General features: G+C 38.4%; 1 protein-coding gene across 1 annotated transcript in view; it reads right to left on the bottom strand.

The window, feature by feature from the left end:
* Positions 1-4321: 4321 nt before the first annotated feature.
* LOC107600476 (transcription factor 12-like) overlaps positions 4322-15713 on the bottom strand; it is a 135223-nt gene continuing 123831 nt past the window's right edge. Inside the window, exons 14-20 of the mRNA XM_016292383.1 lie at positions 15201-15272; positions 14641-14832; positions 9796-9910; positions 9446-9611; positions 8789-9021; positions 7809-7959; positions 4322-6993 (exon numbers count right to left, since the gene is read on the bottom strand). Of these exons, the coding sequence (XP_016147869.1) occupies positions 7817-7959; positions 8789-9021; positions 9446-9611; positions 9796-9910; positions 14641-14832; positions 15201-15272 (921 nt within the window). The 3' untranslated portion in view covers positions 4322-6993; positions 7809-7816. The remainder of the gene's footprint in view (positions 6994-7808; positions 7960-8788; positions 9022-9445; positions 9612-9795; positions 9911-14640; positions 14833-15200; positions 15273-15713) is intronic.

Raw genomic sequence — 15713 nt, 5'->3', positions numbered from 1 at the left:
CCTTTGTCGTGGGTCTGCTGTGTTTTCATTTCTCTGTGTGGGTGCAATCGGTCTTGTAGCTGAGAGGACTGTGGAGTTTCAGGGAAACACAAAAGAAGCTCTATTTAAAATCCCTGCAGCAGGTTCAGCAGGGATCCGGGGGTCCGGATTGGATCGAGCGATGGAGGCGTTGCAGTTCAGTTCATTCAGCTTGACATCTTTAGAGTTTACATATTAGTGTTATACTCAGGGTGCGATTTGTGAAGAAAGCACAGTGGGGATGCTTTTGAAAACAACAAATAAATTATAGTGAAACCGAGCAAAGAACATTACAAAGGCTACATTATCAAAGAATATTATCACTGACTTCAGTCTAGCGCCAGTTTAAGGATTCTCAAAAAACTCCCCCGTTAAACACTGAAGCTGTCTATAGTCTACATGATGATGAATCTCTTACATCGTAGGCACATCTGCACTTTGTTGTTTAAGATGAGAGAACTAGAATGCAGAATTCAGTCAACGAGCGCGCGCCCTAAAAGAAACTCCAGTGTTTCAGCGATGACTCATCTGAACGCTTCTGATTGGCCACTGCATTCATAAAGTCAACGGAATAGTGTGTGATTGGTCAAAATGCGCAACACTGTAAAAACACTTAAAAAGAAATGTGATGCAACATCTAAATGCATGATGCACATCTAAATTTAATGCCGCAATCGACACTTTTCATTTCATTTTCACTTTATTCGCAACAGCCGTAATAGATTTAGTTTAATTGTGCAGGGGCATTTTTGTCCAATTTGATAGCATTTTTGCCCCAAGTCCCCATTAATTTCCAATCTGTGGCCAGAGGAACACAAAGCCTAGTCCAGCCTTACACACGCTCCAGCTGTTACAGTTAGAATTATAGAATCACTTGAATTATTATTTCATCCTGAGAAACTTGGAATAAATAGATTGGATATCTTAATTCTTGGTTACTGGTAATTTCTTAATTTCTGTCAGCCTGCCAGGAATGCTAGATCATGCAAATCAATTGGAAGTTATTTATATTTTGAATAAAATAAAGAGACGTCTACATATTTAGTCAGGTTTGTGCCCATTTATTTTTGAACAAAGGGCTCCACTACTCACCATCCTTTATTGAATGGCTTTATTGCTATTCACGCGTTTACTTTATGTTATGCATCATTTCTATTAATTTCCATTAATTGTGCAGTCTGATGAGAATGAAGTTCATCCACTGTCTGCCTCGCCTTTTTACAGGATTGATGACTCCTAGACAGATGATTCCCTGCAGATCCATCAATCAGTATTGTCTATTGTGTGATCATAATTCCCACCTAAACACAGATGATATTTGTAAGACTTTGACTAAATTTGGTAATGGGAGAGTAAAATTATTTTTAAAATGTACACCGTTCAAACTAGGCTGCTTAGTGTTTGGGATGTGGCTTTTAATGATGAGACCTTTTTTGTAATCAGGCTCTCAAAAAATATATAACAATTTGGACATAGATTTATCGGCCAACATATCGGTTATCGGCTTTCAAAAATAAAGAATAATCGGTTATCGGTATCGGCCAAAATTTTCATATCGGTGCATCCCTAATTAATACATTTTCGATTACAACAGTAAATGGTTTATGTGTGTTCCATGCATTTTGGGGTATTTTTAAAAGAATAAAGTAGCAGCTAGAAATGCAACCGGTGTAGTATTTATTCTATAAAAAGCTACTCAAAATACATTTGTGTCATAATATTATATACAAAATCTACATTAGGTCACAGTAGAAAGTTATTACAAACACTCAAAGTTCTAAAAGAGTTTTTAGGAGAAACATTGTATTAACCTCATAACGTCATGCTGCTGTCATTGTGAAAAGCCTGCAATTTAACAAAGAGTGAAAAATGTAAGGGGGTCTGAATACTTTCCGTACCCACTGTATGTGCAGTTTCATGACAGTAGGTAACAGTTGCAAATAATTAAGTTGCTTGCTGTAGCTACATCCATACATTTTTTAGATTAAAATTAGTTCATAATTAAAAATATTTATTTAATATCAGTTCAATAGATTAAGCAAGAATGTATGATTTTAACTTGTTGGACTTGCATATCATTTAGAAAGTCAAGACCTCTGACACTGGACTGACCAAAATGCTAATTTCAAGGAGTGGATATCAACTTTTAAAGATAGCTACTTTTCATCCTAGATTAATTTTATGCTAGATAATAGTTTATCAACAGCTCTCACTTTAAATGCATCACTTAAAAAGGTCACGGGACACCAAGTGAACAGAATTTGTGTAGGGCCACAGTTTGGCTGATAAGTAGCACTGTAAAACTGGTATACTGCAATATAAGCAAGTATTAGTAATATGCATTAGTACCTGTTTAAAAGAATTCAGTTTATGAATTTTAAAATCTGGTCAATATAAAAGTCTGGTATACAGAACCATAACCGTGGTCATCAAATGTAAACCCAGTAGCGATTTCACTGAAAGGAAAAGAGTCAGCAGGAACGTCATGATCAAATGCATGTCAGCCTGAGAGAACCTTGTTTATGGTCCAGCAGGAGAAGCCAAAATGCTCCTCTCAGTAAGCCCACCATGACACTCCCTCGCTGGGCTGTCCCAGGCAGCCAGATCCACAGGAAGTTAGCTTGCAAACATGGTGGTCCCATGCTTATAAAACATTGCTAATTTTTTCTAGTTGACTGCAAGTAAACACTCCAGTGCACGGTTTTGATAAAGGCAGGAAGGAATATGCACACAGTCATACAAACACACACACACACACAGGGAGGAAATGGGACAAAGATTTCCCACCTAGGTTCCTCTGGATGAGGTGTTGTGTTGGAAGGCTGACAGAGTCAGAATTAGCCGAGGTCTCTCCAGTATTTAGCAACCTCTTCCCCAGTGCCGTTTCGGTCTCAGAGCAGATCTGGGGCCCAACCTGTCAGCGCAGGACAAATCCAATGAGAAAGCGTCTCTCGCACACATGTACAGAGACATAATTTAGGGCAGATGTGTAAGCCAAGGAGATGAGTACTGGGATTTAGTTTAATTGGACAGCCAGGACTGATGTCATTGCATAAAAATGTACGGATGAGATGAAAAATGAGAAATAAACAGAGCAAACTGTTTTTTGAGTTTCATGTGGTACACTCTTAAAAATAAAGGTGTTTCACGATGCCATAGAAGAACCTTTTTGTCTAAATGGTTCCATAAAGAACCTTTAACATCTGAAGAACCTTTCTGTTTCACAAAAGGTTCTTTGTGGCGAAAGAAGGTTCTTCGGATTATAAAAAGGTAAGAAAGAGATGGTTCTTTAAAGAACCTTTAACTGAATGGTTCTTTGTGGAACCAAAAATGGTTCTTCTATGGCATCGCTTGAAGAACCTTTTGAAGCACCTCTATTTTTAAGAGTGTATGGTGGAAGTTGCATTGCGCAGAAAGACTCTGGCTGTAAACCATTCACCACTACTGGGACAAGACAGGTGCTCCCATATTTCATAACTGACAGAAATGGGAAAAACAAATAATTAAATTAGGAAGCGAAGTCAATTGACACTGGGAATACGTGGGAATATGCACACACCCCACAATGAAAGAGCATCAGTCAAGACTGTCATACTCCAGTGTTATTTTCCCATGATCATTCACTAGAGACAAAGTACATTTGTCTTTCAGTCAAGTTAAAGACAGATGTTGAACTCTTACAACTGAAATTCGAATTACTCTTAAAAGAAAATGATTTCACTCAGTGCAAAGAATTTTTTTTTCAAATAATAAAAGCCAAACAGACTACACCGTTTTCCCCCTTCAAATATCACATTGTGTGTTTTCACACTACACTGAAAACAGAAAAGGGTTTCATAGCGCTTTTGAACAGTGTGTGTGAAGTTCTTTAAATAGACATGATAGGAAAGTCCACCCAAAAATGAAACTTCTGTCATCAATCACTCACCCTGAACACAAAAGAAAATAATTTAATGAATTAGTAACCGAACAGTTTTGGTTTCCTTTAACTTCCATTATATTTTTTGGCCATTCAATGGAAGTCAATGGGAACTGTTTGGTTCTTCAAAATATATTTTTTTATGTTTCACAGAACAAAGTCAGTTATACAGGTGTGGAACGACATGAGGGTGAGTAAATGATGACAGATCTTGTAAAGCTTATTTGTATAAAAAAGCCCAGCACACACAATTCCAATGTTTAACTCTATAATTCAGATTTGAGTGAAAGGAAGTTATGTATTTTAATCCAGTTTGGCTGTATAAAGTTGTAGATAAAAACCAAATGCTGAAAGAGGAAAATAAAGGCACATACAACTGAGTTAAAAAAAGATGGCACATTTATTGCTACATAAATGTTATATACATATTGTGTTTCTGTTACAGAGACAGAAAAAAAAGAAAAAAGAATTCGACTTCTTACTGCTGGTTTTCTGATGTGTATTGACAATACCTTGAATTTTGTCATGGGTACAAATCGTTCATCAACCAACAATGCAGACTGGAGACAGAGATGGAGAGCACATCCTCTGAAACATCGAGCTCGTACAATACCCCATACATACTAGACTGCCAGCTACAATCCTACTTATGTTCTTAAGATGCTATCCATAATCTTTTTTTATAATAATGGACAGGTTATGGTAAATAACCGTACATTTTTTTTTACTATCTAATATAGTAAAATAAAGTAAGAAACTTTTTACTCAAAACTTTTGATTTCAAAAATCTAGAAAGAGTAATATTTAGAATTCAAGAAATGTTCTTACAATATTATTGTATAAAAGACTAACTATAGTGAAAAATAAGCCAAATGTTTTTTTTTTAATCCTTTACATACATTTTTTTTGTTATGAGGGAAAGCATCAGGGCATACAGCAAAATCTAACATATCCAACAGAGGAAAAACAGAACACAGAAAAAAAGGAAAAGGTGGAAAACAACAGGGAAAACAAAACAACAGACAAAAAGATGACTCATAACCTTGATTAATTTTCAGCCGGCAAAAATACAAGCTCTTGAATACTGAAATGTATAACAAGGCCACAAAGACTAGTGGATTTCACGATCATTTTGTTAAGGAAGGAAACTCTCCACAAAGCAAAGAGAGAGAGAGAAAAACACACAGAAGGAAAATAATGCTGATGTTCTGAAATCTTTCCTTAAGTTTTGTTCTTTTGACTTCGTATCCGAGAGAGTGATTCATAGAGAATGTGGCAGTCTTGTTTCAATGGTGTGAACACATGGAAGACAAACAGACGGGACAGAAAAACAGTTCCAAAGCAAGACGTTTAAAAAAAAAAAAAGTCAGTTTTGGTCAAAGAAAAACGCATACTTTATAAAATGAAAGTGGTGACTGCTGCTTTCTTTAGATTTACAAAGAAAACAAATAATGGCAGAGAAAAATCCTGATCCAAACTGGCTTTGTTCATCATTTCCACTGTTTGCTGATTTGGATTTGAATTCATAGAGCTTCTCTTTTTTTCGAACAGACATTGCGCTCACATTCTGCTGATCAAGTATCAAGTACTTCAATGCATGAGGGGAAAGACAAAGCCATTCTAAGTAACTTAGAACATCCTTCTATTTTCACAAGACAAATATACGCTTTACTATGAAGCCTAGAGAGCTGCTTTGTATATAATTACAAATAAACAAAAATAACATATGGTTACTTTGAGTATTTCTTTTTTTTCTTCTTCTCTTTTTTTAATTGTTAATGGTTTTAGAAAAACAAAAGAACACAAAACAAAACTTCAATTCAGGCCAGGTGAATGAATGGTCTTCGTTTTAAATTCAACTCTTTTCCAACAGTGCCATGTCGCGCGGTATAACAGAGATCCCTCAGTACAGATGGCCTCGGCATAACCACGGCTCTTCGACCAAATAAAGTAACGCTTGAAAACAAACAAACTGAATCTGAAATACGTCTTTCGCTTTACCCTTAACACTATATGGCAAAGGAATCAAAAGAACGAGACTGCGTCCCCTTTCCTGTTTAAGACACTAAGAAATATGCAGGGAATGCTGGGGTTTTGTAACTTTCTGCTTTCCGTATCTGTACGGCTCACTAATGAGTATAAACATGGCAGCTTGTGTTTGACCTTTGACCTTTCAGTAAAGCCAGAGTTTGCCGTTCCACCATCGTCTCCACGTCACAGGGAATCTGGTCGAAAAAGCACAGGCTGTTCATAACTTTCTGTCTGGGATGAGGATTCTGAGCTACACTATTCACAAACGTCATAAAGAATTAGGTAGTTTTGGTTTCTCATGCTGTTATTTGTGGAATGAATGTATGATAAATATAAATAATATATTATTTCTTTTTTCTTTTTTTAGACACAGGGATCCTTGAGTCTTTGAACGCTCAAACACCATCAGATTCTTTCACGAGGGCATGGGATTTGATCTGAATACGGTAATCTCATCGATTGGAGAGGCCCTTCCACAGACCGACAGTAGAGAGAGGCTGCGGACAGCACACGACAAACTGCAGATCTACTGAAACGCCACCAGCTTCTCAGAGCAATGGCAGAACTTTCCCTTTAAACATAGACTTACAGCTCGGTAACATAATAAATAGGAAAAAAACAAACAAACAAAGAAACCAAAACAACAACAACAACTGCTGTTACAATGCATTCGTCAATTCAGTTTAGGCACAAGGCATCTTCCACGTACAGGGTGGAGGGGGTGGCGACAGTCTCTGATTGTACAGCTGCGGCACACGGCTTGCAGACAGCGATATGTGCTGAGGGGCTTTTATGCTTGATATGATTTTTTTTTTTCTCCGGTGGGCAGAAAGTTGCTTATCGATATGGGATGTCTTCACAGGGAGCTGGGCACTTGCCAGTTTTCTTCTATCTCAGGATTGCTTAACGGTGGAATTTTGCTTCGAGTGGTCTGTCTTTTCAAATTTGTGTCACAAACTGTAAGTCCTGTCCGCCCGTGGAAAGCAAGGTCGCCGACTCTGTCTAACACACTCCATTTATTTGATCTGAAAGTGAGGGAAAGATAAGGACACTGCTTATGACCAACTGTAGACACTCAAATCGCATGCTCATGTTTATATACGGTATCATTCTAAAGTTTGGGGTTAGTATGATTTTGTTTAAAGAAATTAATACTTTCATTCAGCAAGGATGCATTGAATCGATCAGAAGTGACAGTAAAGACATTCATAATAAATGCTGTTCTTTTGAACTTTCTATCCATCCTGAAATCCTGAAAGAAATGAATCACGGGTTCTACACAAATATTAAGCAGCAACTGTTTTCAACACTGATAATAATGCTGAAAAATGTTTCTTGAGCACCAAATCAGCATATTAGCATATCATTTGACACTGAAGACTGGATTAATGGCTGCTGAAAATGCAGCTTTGCATCACAGGAATAAATTACATTAAAAAAAAAAGAAAATAGTTTTTTAAAGTTTAGAATTTGAAATGATATTATTTCATAGTTTTTACTGTATTTTTGATTAATTAAATGCATAAGAGACTTCTGTCAAAAATGTTCCAAAAATCTTACAGACACCAACATTTTAAATAGTACTATAACTGGATACAACAGGAGTAATATAATATCTTACTATAATGTCTAAATCAGTCCAGTGCATTCCGAAACCTAGTTTAAGGCATCGTGTGCATTTCCAATATAAATGTCCCTAAAGGAAGGCAGGCAAGGGTGCAGCTCACTGGGTTTTGCAGCAGAGCTTGTGTCTCAGCAAAGCAAAGAACATCCTGCTTGTGGTGTCGTGTTTTAACCACCAGCCCATTTTACATCTCTGTGTGGAGCTGCTCGTGTTTACCTGGCTGTTCACAGATGGCCCATGGGGTTGGATGTGTCTGTGAGGCCCGGGTGCACAGGTGGGTGGGCTTGCTGGGGGTCACCTGAAACCCCTGACACTTTCTCTTCCTCCCTCCTCTTAAGGCAGGCTGCTTTGGGGTTTAGGTTCCTCTCTGCACACAGGAGAACTTATATTATCTCACCATAGCTCATAAAGAAATACGGAAAAAAAGGAATCATAACACTTTTATAAAGCTTTCATTGCCTTATGAATCCAGCTCTTTGAGATCTGTTGAACTGATTAATATAAATTAGAGCTGTTGTCAAGGGTCCTAGTATAATATTACTGATAAACCTGACAGTGGAGATTACCATACCGACCTGAGAATCATGTTTACTGATAATATTTCAGCAATCATGAAGTGTCTGTTTAGAATCAGAACTAGTGATGCCAGATTTGTGAATTAATAACTATTGATCTAATCAGTCAGATGATTTTGCAATAAGGTCTGCAACTGTTTGCGATTCAATTCGCTACATTCAGACAGTTCACTCACTCACACACACTAAACTGTTTGTTTCTCACACCAAAACAGGATACTTTATAAGTCAGAAAACAAAAAGAGTGCTGGATGAGGTGGATTTTTACAATGCACTGTATGAAACAAAATAGCAAACGTCTTCTATCGTTTGTCAATGATGAGGCTGCTCTTTATTGTGCATGCAGCTTGTGAACAACTCTGTATGGCAGGTAAAAACAATATATATCCATAGTAGTGTAAAAAAGAAAAAAGAAAAATATGTAACACTTTGTCGACAACATGGCTGCCGCATAGAATTAACTACATTTGTTTAACGCTGTTATTTTTAACACAGTTAACACATTTTTTACATTAAAAAATCAATGTTTTAGACTATGATTAACAATAATTCAATATTTTAACTGACTGACAGACCTTATATAAACACAACACAATTGCATTATGCAGGACAGTGCCTGACCTCTGACTTGCTGTTCGAGGTTGAGTATGACAGTGACGGCCTGGTGAAGAATGAGCAGTTTGGTCTGGGGCTTCTCGCTCTTCAAGTGCAGCTGACACATGCGGCCCAGCTCTTTGAACGCCTCGTTGATGTCCCGGACGCGCAGCCTTTCTCGGGCGTTGTTGGCCATTCTCCTATCTCGCTCGCGCTCTGCCTTCTGCTCGGGGTTCAGGTCCTCGTCTTCATTGACACTGCTGCAGAAACATTCACAACGCTCAGACAAGATGGAGGGACCAATGTGGCCTCAACACCTGAACACTGCATCTATATGTGACCCTGGACCACAATACCAGTCATAAGGATTAATTTCTTGAAATCTTTCCTTTGATGTATGGTTTGTTAGTATAGGACAATATCTGGCCGAGATACAACTATTTGAAAATCTGGAATCTGAGGGTGCAAAAAAAAATCTAAATACTGAGAAAATCTCCTTTAAAGTTGTCTAAATGAAGTTCTTAGCAATGCATATTACTAATCAAAAATTAAGTTTTGATATATTTACGGTAGGAAATTTACAAAATATCTTCATGGAACATGATCTTTACTTAATATCCTAATGATTTTTGGCATAAAAGAAAAATCGATAATTTTGAACGCTTTGATGAGCGGTTGCCTTGCCTTGGACGAGTGCTTCCCCGAGTCTGCTTCGTATCCCTCTTATCACTCTCGTCGTCTGATTTGAGGTCGTCGGAGGATTGGTTATCGTGCATTTCATCTTTTTCTTGATTCTCGATCTTCAGGTCCAGAGGAGAAGCAATTTGACCGGCCAGAGCGCTAGCGATTGCTGTCACATACAATGAAAGTACATAGATACTTAAAATAAACACTTGACATCTAAAATGCAGTGCTTTGTGACTTGTTGTAAGGTCATAAAACTGCGTATGAATCATAACTGAAGAGGCACACACGACCATTACAAAAACAAAACAATAACTTATAATAAAGTGGCTTAAAAAAAAGCTTCCAACCTCTGAACGTGTCTGCCTGGTGGTTGAGCTCCGAGCTGGAGGTGGGACCGGTGTTGGCCTGCAGGCCACCGTGGTTGTTGTTCAGGCTGACGGTCTCTTCGCGGTGAACAGAGCCCTGTCAGAACAGATAGCCATAAATACACAAGACAGAGAAAAACATCAGAGTCCCTCTGATCATGAAGCCATCTGATCAGTGCAGAGAAAACAAAAGTGATTTACATTCAATCGGAGGAGAGACAGATCTGGGACTTCAAAGATGAGAGAGTCTCTGTGTCCCTACTGTAGAGTGTGACCTCCCCTCTGAAGAACTGAGTGGTATTCACATTACAAAGAATGACCTTCACAGCCCCAAATTCCTGCTCAGAGAGACACACGGCACTTCAGGCCTGAGTTCTGACTCTGTCCCACCAAAAACACTCTCATGTTGTTTTCAATTTGAAAGCGTGTGTCTATCGTGAGTCTTTGAAAGGCAGGTTGATTGTAACATGACATTGTACTGGATGCTGCCCCGCTTCAGACTATATTGGATTTCAGGGATAGTGGCAGAAGGGAAGCAGCGAACAACAAGCCATTTAAAAACATTTTAACATCAAGCACATAAATGTATATTGTATACTGTATTGTTTTGGATACTGTGTGTATATACAATATGTTTTATTGTATATAATGTTTTATCTTAATTATAACTAATTAATTCATATTACATTTCTTTTACTTAAAAATAATAATAATAAAAACAATAAAGGTGGCTTTCTGGTGGGATGTGAAATTTATGGTTCACATGATTTCGACATTTTCAAATCTCTCACTACTGGCTATTAATGTTGTAAACCATTATTACATAAATTGCTCCTACATATTAAATTACTACTAAATTAACTATTGGCAAGAATTTGGGAAGGCTACAATACCTACAACAGCAGCGTAAAACAGCGTCTTCACTATCATTCAAAAGATTTTTTTTTACATATATTTTTTTAAAAAGACTCACCAAGGCTGCATTTATTTTGAAATATTATTACAATTTAAAATAACTGTTTTCCATTTAAATATATTTTAAAATTCCTGCGATGCAAAGCTGAATTCTCAGCAGCATCATTCCAGTCTTCAGTGTCACATGATCCTTCAGAAATCATTCTGATATGCTGATTGGTGCTCAAGAAACCTTATTATTATTATTATCAATGGTGAAAACAGTTGTTGAATACAGCTTAATATTTTTGTGGAATCTGCTATACCTTTTTTCAGGATTTTTTGATGAATATATAGTATGAAAGAACAGCATTTATTTAAAATAGAAAACTTTAGTAACAAATACAATATGAATGTCTTTACTGTCAATTTTGTACAATTTAACGTGTCCTTGCTGAATAAAAGTATTAATTTCCTTAAGAAAATTACCACTGGCAAATATGAACTAGGACCTTGCACTGCCTTGGTTATGTCAGTTATTCAATTTTTATGAAAATCTGAAAACAACATTTTTTTTTTCCTTTAGAAAAAATGCACTGTTGCATTGTGAACAGTAAAGGGGAGTAAATTAATTTTGATTTCAAGCTGACTTGAAAGATTGGTTTTATAAAATGTTTAAATAGACACCCAGACATCATTTGTCAGCATTTATATGTAGAAAAACTTTCCCTTAAAACAAAATGGCTTATTCACATGTGGATATGGCAACAAACAATCTGCCCTTTCATGCTGAACATCAAATGACAGTTTGACCAGTACAATTTAACGTGTCCTTGCTGAATAAAAGTATTAATTTCCTTAACAAAATTACCACTGGCAAATATGAACTAGGACCTTGCACTGCCTTGGTTATGTCAGTTATTCAATTTTTATGAAAATCTGAAAACAACATTTTTTTCCCCTTTAGAAAAAATGCACTGTTGCATTGTGAATAGTAAAGGAGAGTAAATTAATTTTGATTTCAAGCTGACTTGAAAGATTGGTTTTATAAAATGTTTAGACACCCAGACATCATTTGTCAGCATTTATATGTAGAAAAACTTTCCCTTAAAACAAAATGGCTTATTCACATGTGGATATGGCAACAAACAATCTGCCCTTTCATGCTGAACATCAAATGACAGTTTGTCATTCGTCACTGGTGGCTTCCAAACGCATCTGGATTTGATCAATGTCTTGCCATGTGATTAGCGACGCAGTGGAGAAGAAACCGCTGCAGCCCCCCTCCAACTCTCTTCCTTCCACCCAGGAATGCGTTCCTAAGTCACTGTTGGCCTCTGTTAACCTCCGTGCCGCCCAGACCCCAACCCCTTCCCCCACGCTCTAATCTCAGCGCCACTCTCAACAGGTGTCCAAACAACTCTTTGTCTGTGGCAGAAGAGGGATGGAGGAGAGGGGGGTGCCAACCAAAGAAGGCGGCCATTTTTCTGTCTGGGCTTGATTACCATACAGCTGAGACGCTCAGGCACACATGACTAAAGCATCAGATTTGTGGAGAAGAAACCGCTGCAGCCCCCCTCCAACTCTCTTCCTTCCACCCAGGAATGCGTTCCTAAGTCACTGTTGGCCTCTGTTAACCTCCGTGCCGCCCAGACCCCAACCCCTTCCCCCACGCTCTAATCTCAGCGCCACTCTCAACAGGTGTCCAAACAACTCTTTGTCTGTGGCAGAAGAGGGGTGGAGGAGAGGGGGGTGCCAACCAAAGAAGGCGGCCATTTTTCTGTCTGGGCTTGATTACCATACAGCTGAGACGCTCAGGCACACATGACTAAAGCATCAGATTTCCAGAGTTGTTAAAAAAGACGAGGGGGGAAAAAAAGAAAAGAGGGGAGACAGAAAGAGAAAAGAGTGCTGCAAACTAAAAGCACACTGGCTGTGGTGAATCAGGACCTTGTCTGAGTGTGTGTTTGGGTCGAGCCTGTAGCACAGAGCTCTGTTTGTGTATGTATGAACACACAGTCCACTGACAGCAGTGTGACAGCTCCCACGTAGACGAACGTATCGTGACACAACCATAGCACTGCTCTGTCACTCTGCTGCAATCTCCTCTCTTCTGCCTGAATAAAACGCACCTCTGTTCATCATGATTGAAAACATAAGCTGTGCCGAGCCAAAAAGTCGTGAACATCACTTTTGTTACTATGTTGCAAACCAGAGAATGATTTAATTGTTGTTGTAAATTACAGCCACAAGATTCTGTCATCATTTAACTCACCCTCATGTTGCTGCAAACCTACATGACTTTCTTTCTATGGAATCTAAAAGAAGATATTTTGAAGAATGCTGGCAACCAAATCATGACTCCACTGTATGGAAAAATCACATTTCTCAAAATATCTTTTTTTTCCACAGATGAAAATCATACAGGTTAAGAACAGTAGGGTTGGCAAATAATGACAGAATTTTGATTTTTGGGTGAACAAAATGTATTTATATAGACTTAAATAATTTTTTTTATTTATCATACACATTGTTTTTATTGCACTGTATAATCTCTTTTCTTCTAATTTTTTTTTTAATACATTTTAAATAATTTTTGTTAGTTGTATGTCTTACGCATCTGTTCGAATTATTTTATGATTTAAAAAAAAATCCTTTTTATTTACAGCACTTTGAATTACTATTGTGTATATCAATAATATGAAGATATCTGATGTTAAATATACAGTTATGTGGAGCTTGATTTTGGACACAATTGTGGGTGGGGCTACTCTGTGTGACACTGCAGAAATGAAACCAACAACTGTCAGCATGTCTTGACACTTGTTACAATCACAGTTTTTTGTTTTTATCAATTTACCTGAAAAATATAGCTTTTGTCATTTTTTGTCATGCCTCGTTAGGGCACAGTGTTTGTGCTTCATTTGGATTTCTAAATGTGTTTCTTTTAGATTGGGGCTATGAAATATTATTGGCACACATAGAGAGGCTTGTGTGAAGAGGAAAGGAAACTATAAAAAAGACATTTATTGATTTTTCTAATTGTACATGTTGAATATGTCAAACTTTGTTTGACTTGAGCCGTCAATAAACAGGTCTATGAAAGCTTCACTAACATGTGATACAGCATTCCAGACATTAACTGTCTGTTTGAAACATTAAATGGGAATCAGGAAATTTCAGATCTTCGTGGTCAACTGGCCGAGGCTAAACTTCCCACTGTATCAATCATGAAAACATTTCTGAGTGTTGCTTTAGTCTTCGGACAAAAGCAAAGAGGTCAGTGTCAGTTCATTTGAAAGCACATTAAGTTGAAAGAAAATCCAAATGCTGTTTTGAATACAGAAAAAAAGGCCATGATTATTTCCTATTATTGGGAAACCACTGGGAAACGCCTCCCTCGCATGTTCTGACTAATACAGCTGTGCGCAGATCTCTTTGTAGAAGGGAATGAATGTCATGGGATGGTGGGGGAGATACAGATTGCTTTAGTTTCAGCAGATCTCACACCACGCAGGTCCCCACAGCCCCATCGAGCTACAGTGCGGAAATGTCTTCCAGACACCCACTAATATACTAGATTTCTACTGTGACTGCTTTTCCCATTCAGCCTGAGGAACGCAGCTCAAGGAGGGAGAATGAGCCTCGGTCCAGCCATTACGCTTATGGAAAGTATGTGGGTTTAAGTTAAACTGCTCTCAGTGGAAAATAGTTCAGTTTCAGCACATGGCCAGGCCTTCATTTTAAACAGGTGGCTTAACTCTGTTTATTAGCCTATTTGGAGAGGCACAATGAAAAAACACATGCATTTCTCTCCCTACTGCCTGTAATAACTGGACAAGACTTTGACCTCAAAAGCAATGGGACATTCAGAACACTCTGAAACACATAAGCTAAAGTTTCCTTTGTGACAGTTTGTGAAGTTTTCCTTACCATTTGTGCTGTTCGGTTGGTGACCAATCCAGAAGCCGGGAAACTGGTGCCGATGGCTGAGATTGGACCGTTGTGCGCTTGTCCTAACAGGTTGTGGATGTCGCTAGACAGGGCGGCAGTGGAGCCCACAGCGTGATTCCGCAGGACATGGATTGCATCGTCCAGCCTGTCCAGCCGGTCCTCCATCCGAGACTGAAATGAGCGATGGAGAACAAGGAGAAGTGGAGGGAGGGAGAGAGAAAAAAACACAAACGTAAATGAAAACAAATATCAATAGAGACTTTAAAGACATAGAATTATGAAATGGCAAACATTGTAAAAGCAAATGAACATTTAAAAACAGTGAAAAGGAAAAGAAGAGAAAAAGTGAAAGGAATAAACAACTAACTAACTGCAATATGGTCATTTTCATGTATTGACATCACCAAAGACCAATAAAAGATGAAATGGCAAATTAACAAAAGCACAAAACAGAAAAAGCACAGCCAAATCAAAAGAAAGTCGATGGCGGCTGAATGGAAAAGAAGGACAGAACGTGACTGTCTGAAGAGCGGGAATACCTCGCAGACATCCTTTAAGAAGGACATGGCATCCTGCAGATGCTCATGAAGCTGCTGGTGCACACGATTTTTCTACAGTCAGACAGGAAGAGGAGAGACACGCACAGTGAGAGACGAGACAGAAAGACTGCAGAGAGAAGCAAGCAGTGTTTACGAGAGCACGGCAGAGAATCGAAGGGGAGCGCTGAGTGCCAACATCTTGGTACTTGTTCAAGTAACTAATTACAATGAGCCATAGTTCACTCTGCCAATCACAGCTCATTCCCTGTTTCCTGGAGGGCCGCTGCTCATGGACGGTCCATAAAAATGCACTTGCAGCTGGCATACAAGTATTCAAGTAAATATTTATCTACACACCCCATAGTGTATGACGTGGGAAGAAAAGTGTGTGTATGTGTGTGTAAACTGATCTCCTGTTGTGGCTCAGCTGCCCAGTCAGCCCTGGAATCCCGCGGCAGTGGTTGAACACAGCAGCTGCCAGCACCCCACCCCCATCACACACCCTAACCAATC

This window comes from Sinocyclocheilus grahami, unplaced genomic scaffold (genome assembly GCF_001515645.1).
Source record: "Sinocyclocheilus grahami isolate Dianchi unplaced genomic scaffold, SAMN03320097.WGS_v1.1 scaffold284.1, whole genome shotgun sequence".
Taxonomy (NCBI): Eukaryota; Metazoa; Chordata; class Actinopteri; order Cypriniformes; family Cyprinidae; genus Sinocyclocheilus; species Sinocyclocheilus grahami.
The sequence above is the reverse complement of the archived record's forward strand: the minus strand, read 5'-3'. Positions and strand labels throughout refer to the sequence as shown.